The sequence below is a fragment of the Equus caballus genome, chromosome 14 (assembly GCF_041296265.1).
Source record: "Equus caballus isolate H_3958 breed thoroughbred chromosome 14, TB-T2T, whole genome shotgun sequence".
NCBI classification, from domain to species: domain Eukaryota; kingdom Metazoa; phylum Chordata; class Mammalia; order Perissodactyla; family Equidae; genus Equus; species Equus caballus.
In genome coordinates this window covers 103,581,187-103,602,075 of record NC_091697.1, presented here as the reverse complement: position 1 = coordinate 103,602,075, position 20,889 = coordinate 103,581,187, and the positions used below count along the sequence as shown (strand labels likewise).

The 20,889-nt window shown below is 44.2% G+C and overlaps 1 protein-coding gene across 13 annotated transcripts in view; it reads left to right on the top strand.

Annotated features, from left to right (window-relative positions):
- PDE8B (phosphodiesterase 8B) overlaps positions 1-20,889 on the top strand; it is a 217,240-nt gene that overhangs the window by 119,033 nt on the left and 77,318 nt on the right. For all 13 annotated transcript variants that reach the window (XR_011425719.1, XM_023618139.2, XM_023618132.2 and 10 more), the window contains 4 exons: positions 7,674-7,864; positions 11,557-11,616; positions 13,910-13,967; positions 19,124-19,212. Coding sequence is in view for 12 of the 13 variants with exons in the window: in XM_023618139.2 (XP_023473907.1) it covers positions 7,674-7,864; positions 11,557-11,616; positions 13,910-13,967; positions 19,124-19,212 (398 nt within the window). In the remaining variant the exon portion in view is untranslated. The remainder of the gene's footprint in view (positions 1-7,673; positions 7,865-11,556; positions 11,617-13,909; positions 13,968-19,123; positions 19,213-20,889) is intronic.

Below are 20,889 nucleotides of genomic sequence, written 5' to 3'. Positions count from 1 at the left end.
TTGAGAAGAATATCTCAGGATGTGGTTGCTTTTGAGGGTGCCTTCTGAGTTCACCAGGGGGACTTTGCTCCCATGTCAGGACATGTAATGCAGGAGTGGCAGGAGCACTGTCTGCTGAGTGGACGTGCTGGAGAGAGTGTGCCATGGTGCCGTAGAGGACATCTCTCCTGGGTGAGTGGCCATGACTCACAGTTAAGTCATATTTTCCACTCTTGCCAAGAAAATAAAAAGTAGGGGAGATGTTATGAGGCAGTAGATTTATATCAGCAGGATAACCATCTGAAAATCAAGTGGCCTTTTCTTCCTCGATGCCTGGAGCACATTTGCTTCCCTGAGTGTAGAATTGATGTGTTTCTGCTGAGAGTGCTCCCCCGCAGCCCTCCACCCCCTGTCCCACACTGGGCTTTCCAACTGGACTCAGATCCCCGCAGCTGCGCCTAACCTTTTTCCTAACAAAGCAGCACTTCCTGTAAAATTTACTCTTCCGTGTTGTATGGACATGGATTTTTTTGTGGAGCCATTATATGTTGGAGACTTTATGTATGGGAGATCACGTGGCCTCATGGGGAGGAATTCTTTACATGTTAAGTGAAACGACCAAGTCATGGAGACATTCAGACCCGGCAACTTGCTGTGGTCAGCATCTCTCTCCTCTCTGTTCTTACTGCTCCCACCGAATTGTGTTCTCTACCTTGCTCAGCCACTTTTGTGGAACACAGAGTTGTTGAGAATTTTGGCCCAATATTTTAGAGGGTAAAAACAGAGTAAGTCATTTCACATAGTGATTGCACAGGCTCTGGGGTCAGGCTGATCTCAGTTTAAATCTCGCTAGCTGTGGCTGTGGGTGAGCCTCTTAACCACTCCGTGCCTCAGTTTCCGTGTCTGTAAAATGGGGATAATGCCCACCTCCAAACAGTTGTTAAAGGGTTACTGAATGAGGTAGTAATTTAGAGTCCTTTCGGTACAATGCCTGGCCCTTCACATCTCTCCAAACTATAGCAGCTTGACAAAGCCCTCATTTTGCACTGTTCCAATATGCACAAATTTCAGAGTTTAGTTAAATAACAACAGATCCCCAACAAGATATGTTTTAGCATCACTTTCCTGGAGACATTTAGGGAAATCTCCCAAACCAGTTTTTTCCAACTGAATTGGCCTATATTTAGCATGATCAAACTGGTTAATTGTTTAGTATTATGTGGATACAACTTGTATGATCTACATGTGTGATCTACTCTAGAAGCTTCTTGTTACCTGGTTTTTGCTTAAAGCCAAACCACGTATTCTGATAACTAGATGTTTAATAGTAGACATTGGCAATCCATTTGGAGATATGTAGACACACCCTTCTTTAGAAAGAGCAAATAATAATGAACACGTATTGTCGTCTTCCAGTTGAGGAAAAGTTAGTTTTCATCTTTTTCATAATTAGCCCTCACCAGAGAAAATAGTTTCATTCCCACTCAGATATCAAAGACAGTTTTTGGCTGTCCTCAGAAAAATATTTTTCAGCACTTTCTTGATAAAACTTGTCAAAGGGATGGTTACAAGAATTTCCAGCAAAGCGAGAGGAAGGCAGCTGGAGCCGTGGAAAGATGGCCGAGGGAGGAGTCGGGAGATGAGGACCCAGCTCTGCTGCTGCTGTGTTTTGGGAGGTTGCTGTGCTCATCGTTTGATGGGTCATTCCTAGAGTCCCTTCCTGCTCTGAGAACTCCTGAGAGTCATGGCCCCCGTTCCTGTCATTGCCACTGGCACCTGCAGTCTGTGTGCTGCCCCTCTGCAGCCCCTCACGCCAGACCGTCCACTTCATCCTCTCAGCCCTGCCCTGGGTCAGCCGTTACTTCATCATTCTAGCTTGGTCTAAAAGACAAATTAAACTTGGTGGTTCCGAGAAAGTTTAGGTAGAGTTCTCCCTGGAGGTAGAGGGGTGCCCTGCATGGCAGTTTGAGGTCTTCATAGTTACATTTGAAAAGGTACAGGTCGCCCTTGCTTTGCGCAGTTCCAGTGTGCACAGATCTTAAGGTTTAGTTAAATGACATCACACCCCCAATGGCACGTTTCCGATTGCGGTTACATCAGTGTTTTAACTGTGAATAATTGGATAAAGTCCAAACTTTGCTGCTGATTCTTCAGTCCACAGATCATTGTGTAAATAACAAATGTGGGGCATGGTCAGTGGCCAGTCACGTGACCGTTTTGAGAGTCTCTGCTTTTTATTCAATTCAAGCACAGGCAGCAAAGTGTGTAGTTGTGTTGCCACCTTGTCTCTCCTTGATCAGCCACATGACGTTACACGTAAATAGATGATTGAAAGAGGAAATTAGCCAACAAAGAAGAAAGTGCAGCAAGGAAATAGAAAATGATAATGCTGGAAGTGAAATACCGAATGTAAACGGAGTTAGAGGAGAAATAGCTGATGGTGGGAGTGTTGACATCGCTACCTGTGAGATTCTAGATAAGCAGCCTGAGGGAGTTAGTGAATCAAGTTCATTGACACAGATGAGAAAAGGGGCTGTGAAGGAAAGGATGAAGATGTCACAGGAAGTGCTGCCAGCAAAATCTTCACGTTAATTAAAGGAACTCTGGGGATATTTCATGACATTGAACATACAGAGAATAAAATGTTGGCAGCTGATCCAAACTTAAGAGAATAATTTGCCAAGACATGGAAAATATGCCCACTCTGGATCATAATTTATACAACTAGAAGAAGGCAAGTACTGTGTAAATTGCTCTTACAGGTTTTTTGAAAAAGAACATTCTTATTCTCAGTGTTTCTGATGTTTTAAATTGCAGTGTAATAAATAAATATCTTACATTTTTTCATTTCCCTATACACTTGTAACAAACAACAAAAATTTTTACTGTTTTGACAAAAATTTCTAAAGGTCATGGAACCATCATTTTTACCATCCTTTTGTAAGGTTGTTTTACATGGTCATTTTTATGGTCTGGTACTACCATGCGGAGTGAGGACTTCCTATATTTGTGTTCTGATCTTGGAGAGAACCCAAGTTGGCCAAAATCTGCTCCAGAAAGAACCCATTTCCTCATTGCCCCAGACTTCACCTCAGGTCAGCTGTTTATCTTCTGTTCTTTTGCTGTGTTTACAACAGGATAGTAAGATCGTTATGACAAAACTGCTTCCTTCTGCCCATTCTCCTGTGCCTAGCTTCTTGTCCTGGATGCCACGTCCATGCTCTGTCTGTGCTCACTATGCATTATTGCATTTCTTGTACTTCTCTGCTTACCCGACTCTCTCCTTTGTGGGTTCTAGGGGCAGAGACTGGACTATGGTCGTCTCCGTCAGCTTTTTACTCCTAGTTCTTAACTCAACATGTTGCATGATAGGTCATCAATAAATAGTCTTTGAATGAATGTTCCACATATTATCTAGAGCAAGTAAGAGGGTCAGTTTACTTTTATTCTTTACAAGTCAAGTTCAGTTTTAGCCTTTAATAATGACTTTTTAAAATATATTTCACATTTTATGGGATTTGCCTCAGTGAATGGTCAATAAATATTTACAAATAGCCACGTCTAACAAAGAAACTATAAATACTGATAAATCGAATGTTAAGAAGGACTGTATTGCTTAAGTTTTTTTTTTTGGTTTTTGTTCTTTGGTTACAGGTAACAGCTGCCTAATACAAAAAAGTAAATAAATGAATAAGAAATATGTTACAAAGATAGTGCAATTGTTTTGCAGAAAAGTCATGGCTTAGAAAGGGTGGCGGCAAGCCATCTGAGTACTTCCAGAGCAGGAGTTCAAGGTTCTTCCTTCAGTATCTCTACTACTAATGAGCCCGGGTCCCAGTTCCCAGCCTCTGTCTCTCTCTGTTCAAATTCCAAATTCCTGGAAACAGAATGTCCTTAGCCCAGCTTCAGCCTGGGAGACAGAGCATCCAACCTGGGTTACAGGGTCCACCACTTTCATAGAGAAGGTAAAATTTTCCAGAGGTAGGTGGACACCATAAAAAGGTGATTACTACAGTAGTTTACTATAAATGTATATTTTTTTGTTCCCATAGATTTTTTACTTTGCTTAAGAGTTGAATTATTGAAAAGTAGTCTTTCTGAATTAATTTTTTATAAATAGAAATAATTTTAAACAGTACCCAAGGAAATTCTCTAGTGAGTGCTTTTATCATATAAATATTCCTATTTCAAAATGCAGATTTTAGTCAGTTGTGGTGAGGCAGACAGATCAAGAGACAATTGCCATTGAAGAGACAGTGTTACTCACAGTTCCCAAGAGGACATGTCATGGCATACCATACAGGGCACACCGTGCCGTGCAGGGCCACACAGGGAAGCACCAGGGCTGGGGGGTGAGGCAGGGAGAGCACAGGGAAAACGTAGACAGGAGCCTTTATTGTGATTCCAGTGGGAAGGAATAAGAGAGGCAGGGTAAGCAGGTTTTCCTAGTGTGAAACTTATCAGGGGGGTCTGGGATTCAGAGATTGTCCCTAGTTGTCTGGTACCTGGCCCTGAAGTGACCAGGGCACTTGGATAGTGGTCCAGAGTATGAGAGCCCAGCAAAAGGGGTGGTAGGCGTATGGGCTCTAGATGGTTTGCATATGAAAGGTGCATTCCCAGGCAAGTCCTTTGCTATCTCTAGGAATCAGCTAGCCCTCAGAGGAGCAGTCTCTCCAGGGTCAGCAAGGCCCCAGATGTCAAAGTGTCAGAAAATAAAAAAGGCATGATTACTACAACTCCCCACTTTCAATCAGTTTTGTGAGTTTCCCTGTGAAATCCAGTTTTTAAAATATTTAAGATGGCCTACAAGGCCTTCCCATGATCCAGTCCTCTGCTATGAAGCTGACTTCTTCCCCCACCCTCACTCTCCTCCGCTCTGTCACACTGGCTTCTTGAAGTTCCCTGCACACGTCAGGCATGCATCCCACTGCAGGGCCAATGGAACTGTTTCTCTGCCTGGAGTACCCTTCCTTCAGATGTCAACTGGGCTTACTTTACTCTTTCCTCATGTGTCAATTTCTCAGCGTGGCCCACCCTAACCGCCCTACTTAGCACTGCTGCCAGCACCAACTCCTGATCCCCCTTACCCTGCCCTGCTGTTTTGCACAGCACTTGTCACTTTAGCATCCCGTATCATTTGCCTATTTGTTGTGCCTAGTGTTTCTTGTTTGTCCTTTTACCGCTACAGTGCAAGGGGCCTTTATTTTGTTCATCAGTGGACTCTAAGCACTTAACAACAGTGTCTGGCACATAGAGGCCTAGGAAATATTTGTTGAATAATGACATTTATTATTTTTCCAAAAGCGGAACACTAAAAGGCAGTCTTTTAGGGACACATCGGGCGTGTGAGATTAATATCTGTAGCAATGTCTGACATGAGAATGTAGTTGTGTTCTGATTGTTGTAGTCAAATATTTAGGCATAACGGGATCAAGGAAATGTGAAGTGAGATTCTTGATGGACAGTCCATAATTCAGCCAGACGGATGAGAGACCAGAAGTTCCGTCGCCTCTTCTGACTTTAGCCCCTGTATATTGAGTTTCTCATGTTAATGCCACAGCTGCACCAAGTAAAGGGCTGTTAGCTTTTTGCACAAACCCATTTATTCTGCCTGATTTTTTCTTTGTAGCTCCCTTGTTGATAGTTCTTTTGTTTCTTTAAAGATTTTATTTTATTTTTTTTTTTCCTTTTTCTCCCCAAAGTCCCCCGGTACATAGTTGTGTATTCTTCGTTGTGGGTTCCTCTAGTTGTGGCATGTGGGACGCTGCCTCAGCGTGGTCCGACGAGCAGTGCCATGTCCGCGCCCAGGATTCGAACCGACGAAACACTGGGCCGCCTGCAGCGGAGCGCGCGAACTTAACCACTCGGCCACGGGGCCAGCCCCTGTTGATAGTTCTTTTGAAGGCTTTCTTTTCACCAGCAAACTCCACAAGGCCATTCCCTTCACTTTTTGTGGAAGAGCCACCTCCCCTTTCTTCCTAGAAGTAATTCTGTGGCTGACGATTTTGAGCAACACCCTGTACTGAGTGGCAGACCCTTGCCCAGAGGGAGCCCTTAATTAAGTGTGGCTGCCTCATGCGTTATTAGCGTATGGTTTCAAGCCACATGCTAAGGAGAGAATGTCAAAATCATGCTGAAAAATACATATTTCTCTTTGAAAAATATATTATTTGTCTTCTGGAAACATGACATTTGAGAAAACAGGAAATGATTCAAATAGTGTAAAACATGACACAATGCATTCAGGTATTTAACGATGTAAAGGAATTATTGGGGAGATTTAGGTATAAAATGGTATCATGGTTTTGTTTTTTTAGAAAAGAGTCCTTATCTTTAACAGATGTGTATGGTTGAAATGATATGATGTCTGGGATTTGCCACAGACTAATTCAAGAGTCAGGAAGGTGGGTAGGGATGGAGATGAAACCAGACTGGCCAGGAGCTGGTTATTGCTGAAGCCGGGGGATGGGTTCATGAGGTTCACTATACTATTGTTTCTACTTTTCTTTACGTTTCCAATTTTCAATTAATAAAACCTCTTTGAAATGTAAGGGTCAGTGTTAGACACTTTGTCTTGTTCCTGATTTTAAAGGAAGCACATTTACTGTCTCATCATGAAGAACGATTCTGGCTATGGGCTTAGAGGCTCTTTGTGTTGAGAAACTACCTTTCTGTTCCTGATTGTTTCAACCAGAAGTGGATGCTGAAGAATGTTAAATGCCTTATCAGTATCTGGAGATGAGATATTTTCTTCTTGGACCTATTGCTGCGAGGTAGTCTTACTCCTATTAACAGCAAAGCCCTCCAGCATTTTCTAGAAAGCCCTACAATGAGTTATGCTCTCACTCACCAAGTATTTCCTGAGCAGCTACTGCGTGTCGGGCCAGTGCCAGGCACGGGTACAGCAGGGAGCAGGTGGGTCTTGCTCCCCTTGCTTGGTTCTGGTGGGACGAGACCATGAACAAGTAAATTCAGGTGGTGAGGCCGTCTCTGGCTTTCTGGCAGCCCGGGAATCTGAGTCCCGGGGCCCCGGGGCTGATGAGAACAGGGCGTGAGTGCTGCTGCCCTCTTTCCTGTGGGTGGGGCTGCACTTTTCAATGAGGAAAAACAGCAAATTTTCCTCAGTTTAGCTCCATCAACTTCACATTTCATGATCATTCTTTCCACAGACCAGCAAGGGTTGGATGTTAGAATTGGTCTCTGACACTGTTCTGAGTTCCTCCCCCTTCCTGTGTCTTTATAGAGGTTTTAGTGCTCAGGTCAGAGAAGTCACCTCCCAAGGCCTGTGAGGCAGACCCCACCTGCCCTGGAACCCAGTGAGTGTGGACGTGGACTGGAGTCTAACCTGTGCTGATTATTCTGTTAATATTGTTACTGCTTAATCCATTTAAAAACAAAGCCAACTAGGAAACTAAAAATGAATGGCAGCCACCACCAGGGTGATGGAGCATGTATTCTGTGCTCACTCCGTCAAGTCTCACAGCTGGCTTATGGGGCACTGCTCTTGTCACATCTGCCAGCAGAGAAACCATCGGCCTTGTTCAAAGACCCACTGGAACCAGCTGGAGGAGCTGGGGTTTGAGCCCAGGTAGCTTCCCTGTGGAGGCTGCATTTGTCACCGATATACCATAGGCCTGTTTTTAATACGGTCTCTGAGGATGATGTCTCAAGATGCTCTTTTCTGTGTGTTCCAGGTTTTGCTGATCTTTGCGAAGGAGGATAGTCAGAGTGACGGCTTCTGGTGGGCCTGTGACAGAGCTGGTTATCGGTGCAACATCGCTCGGACCCCGGAGTCAGCCCTTGAGTGTTTTCTGGATAAACATCATGAGATTATTGTCATCGATCATAGACAAACTCGAAACTTTGATGCAGAAGCGGTGTGCAGGTACCTTCCTTAATGTAACATACGTAATAAATGTCCACGTAGCTTAGAATGAACTTCATTTACGGATGACTTTCATTCCATCCCAGATATGCCTTAAGATCCGTGTCGATGTTTCTGAGCAGCACAGACAGACATCTGTGATGGCAGCTCCAGCTCCTCCTCTCGTTTTATCCTGCCTTTTCTATTTTCCCACATTTGAGTCCCGATGCATTTAGAGGTGTGAGCTGGGCTCACTGAAAACTTCCCCCTGAGTATTGCTCATATTTCACAAAAAACATTAAAATTCACACAGTTCTTGTTGCACAGATATGGTTTGGATTTAAACGAGCTATTTTAAACCTAATTATTCTGTCTCAAAATGAACATCAGAAATGTGTGAAATACAAATTTTTCCCTGCCTGACACAGATGGGTGGATCCAAAGCAGTCGGGGAGTGAAGGCAGCCACTTTGCAGAGCAGAAAATCTTCTGGGATCCAGCCCCCCCTCCCCCCCACCACCACTTGTTTACAGAAATGCTTGTGCTCTGGGGAGGCAGTGCAGCCTGTTCATAAATAAATGCAGTCATCAGTTAGCTCTGGATGAGCTGATCCATTTAGCAGAAGTGGAAGGCTTTGAAGCTAGACGGGAAGAGGGCACTAATTAAATGCTAGACCAGGACAGACTCCAATTACATATGGAGCTGAATTTTCTGGAATATTAGTAAGTGAAATGAAAGGTAGAGAAATCGCTTCTTAGAAACTTTGGTACCCTGACAAGAAATTAGTGGATTAAGAGAAGTTTCTTGTCATAGGTATTTCATTGGTATTCTTTGGCCATTTTGGCCATTTTCAGTTTCCCAAAGAAGAATTTTTTCTTAAGGAACCTTTTTTTTTTTTTTTTTGGTGGGGAAGATTGGCTCTGAGCTAACATCTGTTGCCAGTCCTCCTCTTTTTGCTTGAGGAAGATTAGCCCTGAGCTAACATCCATACCAATCCTCCTCCACTCTGTATGTGGGACGCTGCCACAGCATGGCTTGATGAACAGTGTGCAGGTCCGTACCTGGGATGCAAACCTGCGAACCTCGGGCTGCCAAAGCAAAGTGCACAAACTCAACCACTATGCCAGCGGGCCAGCCCCAAGAAACCTATTTTAAAATGTCTTACTGGTCTCAAATTTACCTATTTATTTATATATATTAATAAGTGTATCAAAATATTTGGATGATATTTTTACTATTAAGAAGTATATTTTCTTTTTAAATGATCTTCAGGGTAGAATTGGATCCTTTTCAATTAAGAATGTCTACTTTTTCTTGGTTTCGACTTTCCTAAATGATTTTGTGGTTGAAATACTATAGTCCTTTGTGCGTACATAGACTAATTTAAGATGAGCTTCTGGTGTAAAAAAAAGAATTAATAGGAAGAATTCTTTTGATTCAGGCAAAGGCCCAATTTGGCAGGTAAACTTTATAGTCTTCCTTGAATATAAAGAAATGTAGTTTTGTCTCCTCATAAATGTACTTTAGTCTCAGCTGCACAGAAAAACAGTGGCGGGATCTGTGCTATTGAGAAGCCGGGTTGAATATCTGGTGGAGCGTTTACTGACTGTTCCTGGTCATGCCGAAGCCGGCCAGGTTCCTGAGTGCTTGGCAGCTAGCACATGTTCCTGAAGATGAGTGGGGGACACACTGGCAGATGTGCGTTCTTCCCTGGTTTTGCACAAGATCCCTGGTTTTGAGCTAGACTGGACCGTAGCTTAACATGCTTCCCTGGACCCCTGCCCCACCTACGCCTGGATCCCCTTTAGTCCACTCAACCAGGAAGAGGTCCAGGTCCCTCTAACCACACCAGTTCCTTTAGAGGGATGAGAGCAAAGAGGTAAGCAGGGGGAAGCAACCCAAAAGATGGAAGCCCAGCCCAAAAGAAGCCATGTGAGCGTGTGCTCCAGCCCAGTGATGTTCCTAACAGTGAATGAGCCCGCCCCTTAGAATGTAGCCCAGCAGTGTACCCGTGACACCCCATGGGGTGAATGTGAAAAGTGCTTAGTGTCTCCTTAGAGATTAGAGCATGCCTCTGAAACTGTGCATTCTTTTCATCAGGTGCTAACTCGTATTTCTGCTGAGAATTCAGTAGGCTCCTTAGTAGAAAATAAGTGTAGCTTCACCTTTGCAGGGCCTGTTCTGCAGGGCGCCTGAATGGGAAGTAGTCCATGCTGGCATTGGAGGGGTATTGACTCATCCTTCCTGCCCAAAGTGAGTGAGTTAAGGCATTCTCTCCAGAGGAGCTCATTCAAATACCGTTTGTCCACAAGGGGAACCTTCACTTCCCAGGAAGATAGCAGCTGGTCATTTTCTTGAGCCTTCCGCCCACATAGAGTGAAGTCTCAAGGAATAGGAAAGGAGGAAGGGTATATTTTCTGAGAAAGGTCAGGAAATGTTGGAGTTGAAGAGGATGAAGCAGTATGAGCTGGCTGTCCCTGGAGGAGAGCAGACACGTTAAAATGGAGAGGAGGAGAAATGCCAATAGCTAGAAAGATAAACAAACACGTGTTGTTTTCACAAATCACTCAGGAGCAGCCTTGACCCTTCTGTTCTCAGAGATGATGGTCCCCTTCCCAGGCATCTCACAAAAGCAGAGCCCAGACCAAGGAGATGGGTCAAAACGAGCATGCTCACTTGTGCTCATTCAAGTATGAGGCCCTTTATTAAAAGTTCATCCAGTTCACCCCCCCCGACCAGGAGAAGGCAGAATCTGAGCTGCATACATAGCACATTTTCTAGGAAGACTTACAGACCTCAAGATTCTGCGTCCTGGAGCCGGCCCCGTGGCCGAGCGGCTAAGTTCCTGCGCTCCGCTTCGGTGGCCCAGGGTTTTGCTGGTTCGGATCCTGGACGTGGACCTGGCACCTCTCATCAAGCCATGCTGGGGCAGTATCCCACATAGCAAAACTAGGAGGACCTTACAGCTAGAATATACAACTAAGTACTGGGGCTTTGGGGAGAAGAAGAAAAAAGAAAAGATTCTCCATCCTTATATATTTTAATCCTGTTAAATTCCTAGGGAATAAACTAACTATATACAGATGATCATAAGTACAGCAAATATCATTACACTGACAGTTGCTATATTGCAACATTTCTCAGCCTTGTCAGTGACCCAGCTGTTGAAAGTATATTTGAGCACAAACAACTGTACAATGGGAAGATTGTGGATGGCTCCTTGCACCATTTTTAATAGGCTTTAACCTGCATTCCTATATCCAGCTGCCAGCGAGTGCTTTAATTTTTATTATCAGGTCAACTTTCTGAACTGTCTACTACGTTAAAAGAAAAAGTCCAACCCAATTAGCTCCCCAAGTACAAACTGATAACTAGAGAATTGTAAGACTGCCAGTTTTTTTTTGCAGAGTGGAATTTCAATAAGAAAACATGGAATTTATGTGGAATTTGCCAGTTTTTGAAGTGGAAAATTGGCAGGTCTGACCTGTTGGATAACTGCCTGGGAGTTAATTTTCTTTTTTTTTTTTTAAGTAAAATGAAGAGATTGTCCTAATCCACAAGGACATCTCTCTTTGTTGTCTTCCATGTGTTTTCAGACTTTTTCTTTAGAGGAGGATTTGATTTTGTGCCCTTTTCAATGGGAAGAAGTTTCATGTTCGTTTAAGGTAACAATGCCCAGATCACCTGGTTTGACTTGGAGCCTTCTCATTGCAGGTCGATCCGGGCCACCAACCCCTCCGAGCACACGGTGATCCTTGCGGTGGTTTCACAAGCGTAAGCTGACCTCCCATCCCCAGCTGGAAGCAGAACTGTTCATTCTGAAATGTTTGTCTGCTGTAATCCAGTCTTTGAGCTTGCAAAGCCGTGGGCATGTCATTGCGCCTACAACACCAGCCGTAGATCTTGCTTTGGGGGCTTTCTTTGTTTTGCAAGTTTCTGGAAATACTTAGGTTTTTCTCTCTATCATATCTAATTGCTGTTAGCATGTACTCACATCAGAAAAAATGGTTACTCATGATATGCTAGAAATTAATAGAAAATCTGAGGAGGAGGTCTGGAGAGAGCATTGTTCTGGCTTACCTTTTTTCTTTGAAGAACAGAGATGGGAGAATGCTTTTTTTTTTTTTTTTTTTTCACTTAAGAAGAAACAAATTGTAGCATGAAAACAAAGACACTAAATCTACTATAAGAAAAGGATTGTGCCCTTTATGTTGGGACTGTTACGTGGCTACAAGTGGGACAGTAGGATGTGTTCCCATGTTGGAAGGCAAGACAGAGAGCTTGAGCTATAGGTACAAGACTGTGGGATGAGAAACCCCTCTGCCAGGTTTATTGTCTGAAATGACCAGCACTTAGGATGAAACACCTGGAAGGAAAAAAGTTGTTTGTATAAGCTACAGTGGTTGGAATCTTTGCAAGTATCAAAATGTGTGGTAGGCGCTTAATGGCTGTCATTGGCTTTGGAGAGAATAAGACCTTAATTGGGGCCTAAGACCTACTAGACTTTGTCCCATTGTGGTGACTGGCACAGATTCTGCAGTGAGGGAGCTGACAAACTAGCCACTCAGACAGTTTAGGTCTCCTCCAGGCAAGCCTAACCCAGGGGAGATTTGAACTACAGTCATACTGGTACAGTGGGAAATCCTGGCTTCAAGTCTTGCCCTAACCAAGGACCCCTCCTTACCTGATACTACTTGAGTGTCTTGTTGGGAGCTGTGTCCCTTCGCTTTGATACCACCGTGGCCATCCTGGTGGGAGATGGGCTCTCGAGGGGAATGAGTCAGGGGGACCAGGATGGGCAATCAGCCTTCTTCAGCCCTCTTATACTTTATCTTCTGGGGACCGTGAGATTTTCACAGGCTCTTAGAGTCTTGGACATAGACACCAGAAGTGTACCAGGCCACGCAGTGTTTCCCCCAAGCCTGGCTTATTCCATGGACTCAAAAACAAAACACTCTTTTTTTCCTACTCAAATAACAAAACTAGTTTACAGCAAACTATGTTTACTAGTCCTTGACAAGTAGTGGTTTGCTATGGCTTATTTGTTATTTTTCACTTTTTTTTCAATAAAATATTTCATATATAGAGAGAGTAATAGTAAAATGAATACTGAGTTTGTGCCACCTGGCTTATGAAATAGGACATTATTAACACCTATGGAACCTTCTGTGCCCCTCCTGATTTATCCTTCAGAGAAGGTAGAATCTTGAGTGTCTGAAGAGAAAAGGGGAGTGGGCAAGACAGCTGGTCCCCATAGGGTAGGAATCAGCTACAGGTAATGCCACACGTAAGCCCTGGGCTTTCTCTTCCTATTCTCTACCTGCTCCTCCACCCATCCCCTTTATTCCCAGTTTTCTTCTCTGTTTTCCGAGATCTGCATCCATCCTGCTTGCTGGCTGTGTCAGGGACACCATTCTCCCTCTAACGCTGGCAGTGCAGCTACAGCCTGTCTTCATGATGAGCCGACCTCCCACTCGAGCTGAAGTTCTAGACCCACCTGGAGGCTCAGGATAGGAAACTTGCCTGTGACATGAGTGGGAATCATCAGTTTTTTTTCTCTTCCTCCCCTCTGACTTTGCCTCCCTGATGACACTTCTTTCCCATTTGGCCATGGGATGCTATGCCAGTTGTCTTTCTCACATGGGGATTCGGACCCAGCTAGGTCTCAGGGTGGGAGACATGCTTCCAGAAGGTTTGGGGACAGCAAAGAGGGTAGTGGTCTCTGGGAAGAGCATTGCACCCACCTGGTCCCTTTATGGGACTGTCTATTACATTTGCTCCAATGCCCAAGGCAGCACACAGTTGGAGAGGGCCACTCATATGTCCGTGGGGTGAGGCTTTCAGGCACACTGCTGGAGTTTTCTCTACTGTTGTTGTCCTTCTTGCATCTGGAAGGCAGATGTGGGAGTCTGGTCCTTGAAGGCAGGCGTACCTGTGGGCACCTGCTGGTCAGGGAGCCACTCTCAGAGCCAACACTGCACTTGCCTCATTGCTCTTTCTCCGTGTTCCAGTGTGAGGAATCCTGGTTTGTATCTGCTGAGTGACCACATTTTCTGCTTTGCTGCAGATCGGGCGACCATGAAGAGACCTCAGTCCTCCCTCTTCTGCGTGCAGGCTTCAACAGGGTACGCACCGGATAAACGGCCCCTCTCTCGGGCGGGCACCTCCCCCTTGACTCACCTGAACCAGCAATGCCAGGCACCCACGGGGCACTGTTCAGGGAAGTGAACCCCAGGACTGTGAGGGAGCGGGAGTGACTGTTCTCAGGGGGTAGCAATGAGTAACTGCTGGTCAAGCTTGTTTCCTTTTTCTCTCATAACTTCATGTATCTTAGCTACACATAGGTAATGACATAAAGACACATCTTATTATATCAGGTCAAGATTCTGTAGTTCCAAAGGAATCTTGCTTAACTCAGTCCAGTCAGTTAGATTCGGTGTGTGTGTGTGTGTGTGTGTGTGTGAGAGAGAGAGAGATTATATGTAGGTAAGTTCACCAAATCTGCACGGCACAGGATTCAGTATTCACAGGGCCTAGCAGGAGCTTGTACCCTGGAACAGGCTTGTGACGGCCACACCATCCTGTGACTCCTGGTTTAAACCATATATGTCAGCCAAGAAAAGTTCTTCGAGTGACAACTATGTGAATAACACTGATGTTCAACTTGAAGATTAAGACTGACTACTCCAAGGAGACTTACCGACAAACTGAAGAACTAGGCTTAGCTGGTATCTCAAGGTCTTTTGACAGGAATAATCTGAATGTTGAATAGATGGTGTGATGCATCGTTTTGCTTCAAACTAGGATACTGCCCGTGCCTTGTGAATTATGAAAATTCTTTTGGGTGCGTTGTAGAGCACAGAGAAGCAGAATTGGCCTGTGTGAAGCCGTTGTCCTGTGCTTTGGTCTGCTCCAGCGTGGAAGTGGCAGTGCTGTATGAAATATTCACAGTAGCAGAGTGGTTCGTATGTGTAAAGGCAGTGAATGTTTCTAGTTAGCAATATCCCTAGCTCCCTGAGCCCTTTCCTCTTGTCTGTCATCACATCTCTCAAAGGCTGGCATTTGGTTCTGAACGTTGTTCTTCTCTGCTGTATCTTATGAGAATGCAGGAGACAATGCTTCTGAGTTTGGGGATGGGGACCTGCAAAAGGAAAAATTGTCAAAGAAGCCATATGGCTGAGACTTCCTTTCTTTATTTACTGATTTTCTGAGAAATAGCCTACCATTCTTCGCAGGCTTCATAGATCTTGTGTCTCATGTTGACCACCCACTGCACCCCAGCCTGTTTTGTCCTTCACCTCTGTGGTAGGGCCTCTCGGAGTGGGAAGTTCTCCTTGTTACCCGAGGACTCATTCCTGGGGAACAGCAGTGACACACTGGAGGTTGTCGATGAGGACCCACGTAGGTGCTGTTGAGCGTCCCTTGGGATCAGCTTTTAGTTCAGTGATCCTGCCTCTGACTGGGGTAGAGATTGTCGCTTGGAGCAATAGTGTCTTGTCCCACAGAGAAGCTTGGGAGAAACAAGTGGGCTTCTTGGGGTGCAAATGGTATTAAGTAAACTTAGGAGGGCAAGTTCCATTGTTTTCTTTTTACGTCCTTAGTAACCTGTCCATGCTACTCTAGAGGGTTCATTTCCCTCTCTCTGGACATGGTGCTGCTTTTGCAGTCAGCTGTAGTGAGCAAAACCCTCGGTGGGAGCATGAGAAACAGTACATGTCGGGGACCACCTGGTGTGCTTCAGTGCTGGGTCTGATCCAGGCCTTTGCCAGCTGGGTCAGGGTGCCCCCAGCTAGTTCCAGCTCTTTCTGAGGGAAGCACGCTGCACCTACAAAGACGTGCCCTCCTGGGTTACTGTGGCACAAGATGAGCTGAGGCTGCTCTCCAGGTGGCTGGGCTCCTTTTTTGGGCAAAATCTTGTCTTTGGCAACTCTCTACCCAAACACCCTTCCAAATCTGCCAGCTATTCTTGCCTTCCGTGAGGTTGTTCCCCATCTCTGAGTTGTTTTGATTGTATTAAATCATCTGCTGAAACTCAGCCCTGTGTTGCTAGCTAATTGGCCAGTGCTTCAGTCTATGGGCCCCTGAGTGGCGATCCAGGAACAAATTGTGCCATCAAATATTCCACAACAACTCCCCTTGGAGCCTCTGGAGCTGTGCGTGAGTGGCCGACTGCATGATGCTCAATTCCCTCTGAGCCTTTTGAGAACCAGCATCATAGCAAAGGGCGATTGCAGCTGTTTTCATGTCAGCCTTTGTGTGCACCTTTTTCTATTTGAAATGATGCTTATTTGATTTGCAAGTATTCACGGAGCACTTCCTACGTGCAGCGCAATGTGCTAGGCGTGCCTGGGATCTGACATTGGATGCGGCTCCTCTCTGAGAGGCTTCCTATGGAGGAGGAAGTGGAGAGCTAAGATGTGTTATTTGTCCGGCTCCATTCTGGGTGATTTACTCAACCCTCATCCACACATGAGAGACTGGACATTTTCTCCATTTTTGCAGAGGAGGAAAAGGGCTCAAGATTACTAAATAGCTTGCCAGCGCCCATACTCAGAACAAAATCGAGATGCAGATGCTTGATGTTTTACTTCAGACTCCACGTTGGGTCCACCTAAGTAGTCTTTCCCAAACTGCTCCATGGAACACTAGTGCTCCAAGAGATTGTAATAGGCGTTCCATGAAAAAAGGCTTCTGTGGTCAAGTAAGTTTGAGAAATCAGTAAAGACTCTGTTCCTCCTCCTTCACCCCTGAAATCCACAGCGTACAATAGCAGTGTTGCACGTGAGCATAGCGAATGCCCTGGGAAGTGCTGTGCTAAAGAAACCTACCAAAATATCTGGAGCAGGGCCAGAAATCTGCACTTTGAACTGAATGCCCAGGGGATTCTCAGTGTATTGAAGTTTGAAGACCATGGCCCTTAATTCATCAAATTATTTCAGAGGTGTGGGGTAACTACAGTCCAGAAAATCCCCAAAAGATAAAGTAGTGGAATATTCTATTACTTTTAGTCTATAGAATACTTATTAAGTGCCAATTATGTGCAAAAAAAGTGCGCCAGCACCTACAGAAAGCTGTTCTTCACTACTAGAAGTAGTGTACTAGTGTACTTCACTGATGGAAGTAGTGTACTACTGTACTTCACTCCTAGAAGTAGTGTCCTACTGTTCTTCATGGATGGGAGTAGTGTGCTACTATACTTCACTCCTGGAAGCAGTATCCTACTGTTCTTCATGGATGAGAGTAGTGTACTACTGTACTTCACTACTGGGAGTAGTGTACTACAGTACTTCACTCCTGGGAGTAGTGTCCTACTGTACTTCACTACTGGGAGTAATGTACTACTGTACTTCACTCCTGGGAGTAGTGTACTACTGTACTTCACTACTGGGAGTACTGTACTACGGTACTTCATTACTGGGAGTAGTGTGCTACTGTACTTCACTACTGGGAGTAATGTACTATGGTACTTCATTACTGGAGGTAGTGTACTATGGTACTTCACTACTGGAGGTAGTGTACTACTGTACTTCACTGATGGGAGTAGTGTGCTACTGTACTTCACTCCTGGAGGTAGTGTACTTTGGTACTTCACTACTGGAGGTAGTGTACTATTGTACTTCACTGATGGGAATAGTGTACTAGTGTACTTCACTCCTGGGAGTAGTGTGCTACTGTACTTTACTCCTGGAAGTAGTGTCCTACTGTACTTCACTCCTGGAGGTAGTGTCCTACTGTACTTCACTCCTGGAGGTAGTGTCCTACTGTACTTCACTCCTGGAGGTAGTGTCCTACTGTACTTCACTCCTGGAGGTAGTGTCCTACTGTACTTCACTCCTGGAGGTAGTGTCCTACTGTACTTCACTCCTGGAGGTAGTGTCCTACTGTACTTCACTCCTGGAGGTAGTGTCCTACTGTACTTCACTCCTGGAGGTAGTGTCCTACTGTACTTCACTCCTGGAGGTAGTGTACTACTGTACTTCACTCCTGGAGGTAGTGTCCTACTGTACTTCACTCCTGGAGGTAATGTCCTACTGTACTTCACTCCTGGAGGTAGTGTACTACTGTACTTCACTCCTGGAGGTAGTATACTATGGTACTTCACTACTTGAGGTAGTGTACTACTGTATTTCCCTGGTAGAAAGATAAAATATTATAAAAAATCATTACTTAGATATGAAATTGAACATGTAGCATGATTATATATATGCAATATATACATATGTGTATGTATATATCACACAGGCATAATAAAAGCCTAAGGAAAATAAACCAAAATTAATGATATCTCTAGCTTTTGACATTATCAGTGATTTGGGGGTTTTTTCTATACATTTTTCTGTATTTTATATACTTTAAAATTAATGTCTATTACTTTGATAATTAAACAACAAAAGTTTACTGTATTAAAAAAAGTTTGTCTTAAAAAAATAAAACCTGTCTAACTCTGTTTCTTCCAACATTTCCAAAACTTATCGTATCACAGATGGTTTTCCATATCTTATGAAACACCAGCCAGCCATGCTCGGAGCTCTGTCATAGGCTCACAGATACTCTTCACCCATCCAGGAGCTCAGCCTGAACTGAACCATGCTTAACTTTGTTCTGTAAATTGAAGAGCAAGTGTTTCTGTGTGTGCTCACGGCTTCTCCTTTTTCCTTAGTCCTTCCCAGCTTCCACCTGGAACAGTGGGGGCCAGAGGCACAGGGAAGGTCAGGGGGTTTTGCAGGTGTCTCCAAGGAGAAGCCATCCATGCTAGATGCGTGGAAGTGTCTGTGTGTGTGTGTGTGTGTGCGCGGGCGCGTGCACAAGACAGGAGGGAGGAGAGTACCTCAGACCTTCAAAAGATGAGGAAGGAAGCAAGGAAGGGCCTCTTGCCTTGAAAGAGATCATTCATAGAGCAGCACACATGGAACACGTCCTGTGTTGGGTTTTAGAAGACTTATTAGCGCAATAGAAAGTGAAGGTGTTTCAGTACTTAACGAGGTTGGAGAGGCATTCTGTGCCCTCGTGTGGTTATTTTCCTGTGAGTATTCATATTGAAGGTTTTCCCCCTTTGTTATGAAAGGGAGTTAACTGTGCAGTGTTACCTGCTCTGTTGTTTCTCATACATTTAAACAAGCATTTCAGACACGTTGACAACTGTTTTATTTCATCTCATCTTACCTACTACTTGTCTTATGTAACAGAGTTACCTGGAGTAGGAAAAAACTGTGAAGTTTCTTCCTTTGACTCTTGAAGAAGTGATAGTATGTCTTATGTATTATCTTTGCTTTCTTTTCAGAGATTTATGGAGAATAGCAGCATAATTGCTTGCTATAACGAACTGATTCAAATAGAACATGGGGAAGTTCGCTCACAGTTCAAATTACGGTATGTAGCAAAATAAGACGGCACACAAGGTTGAGAATTCTGTGGAAAACTTGTCTACCATCAGGCTAGTATTCACAGGTTCCCAGCTGAATCCTAGGGATTTTGAAGCAATTAAACAGGGAATGGTAGCTGGTAGATGGCAGGTTCTAAATGGGAAGCCCTTTGATGAATGAAATAAACTGGCAGCATTTCTTCTTTTGACAGGATTTTCCACTATTTACAGCAGTTTTAAAATTATACCCTAGGAAAAGTACTGTTTAATTTTTGTACAATTAGATCGAGATTAAGAATAGCCTTTGAGGATTACTTTCTACTTACTACTTTCAACATTTATAAATTCCCACTTGGATTGTTATGGATAGGGACAAACAAATGGGTATATTTATTATGCTAGCCATAATAATTGCTACACAACCATAATAGCAATTTTGTGAGGCCGGTTTGTGGTCTCGATATGCATGAAGTATCGTTAAGCAACTGGTTTTTAAGTCTCTTTATAGGTGTGTAGTGCTTTAAGAGCAGGCTTCTGTCTGGTGCGCACCTGTGGGAGGGGAGTCTGCGTCGCTGGCTCCTGCTGGGACTCTGGGTGGTGGGATGTCCTGGACTATAGGGTCCTAGCTCAAGCTTGGTTTTGCTCAGGCTCCACTCTAGCTCTGAGGACCCTGATTTCTTCAACCCGCCCACCTTGAGCAGAGAGAGAGCAGGGAAAAGAGGAGGCTTTTCCTATCCTGTGGCCCCTGGGAGGCCAGTCCCAAGTGGCTCCCGCCTGTAAGATGCTAGAGGTCCCTGGCATGGCTTCTCTCTCTGGCCAGCTGGAAGGTCACGGTGGTTTCAGACTCACTGGAAAAGTAAGATAGCGTCTCGTAGTATTGATTGTACTTCTCATTTTGATTACTTAATTTGCATTGAGAGAGCTCAAAACCCTTTTTAAACATAATTTTTCTCTGCCATCCTCTGTGCCTTGGAAGCAAAATGGATCAGTGTAAACCCACAGAGGCAAGTTCTTGTGGGGTTCCCTGGTCAGGGAGGTTGCTTTTTGGTGGAAAGAGAGCTTTAAGAAATACAGTGTTGGGATGAACTGTCACTCTCTTGAGTGGGAAAGTGTTAAAAAGGAATCTCAAGCCAGGGGAAATTCAAGTATTTTAACAGTCTTTGGTAAGGGATATTGCCAAAGATTTTTGAGTGTATAAGTTAAATCCCTTGGTTTCTTTGTATCCATATATTTATTAACTTCAGAGAACTTCATAGAATTTTTCAGGAAAAACCACATTGCCTTTACTTCAGCAACTTATGATTTTTAATATGGTACATTAATTGTTTTCATTCCTGGGAGTCTCTACTGTTTTTAATTGACGGTAAGAAGACTTTGTACTTTTATTTTAGATGTTTTCATAATAAATAGAATTAGAAGAAGAGAGATTTCATTCTGTTCAATAAACTGTATTATCTCCAACAAAAATGAATGGCACACACCTTGTTGCTTTGATAAGTAATTTCCTCATTTCGTTTTAAATAACTGCTTGGGTTTTCTTAGGCAACATTAAATGTGAGATGTCAGAAGGTGCCTTGCCCATGGTGAGTGGGGCAGAGACAGGTCAGGCAGTTTGAAATAAACATCCCCAGCCAGTGCGAGGTCTTAAAGAAAGGGCTTTGGGTTATTGCGCTGATGAAATCTGC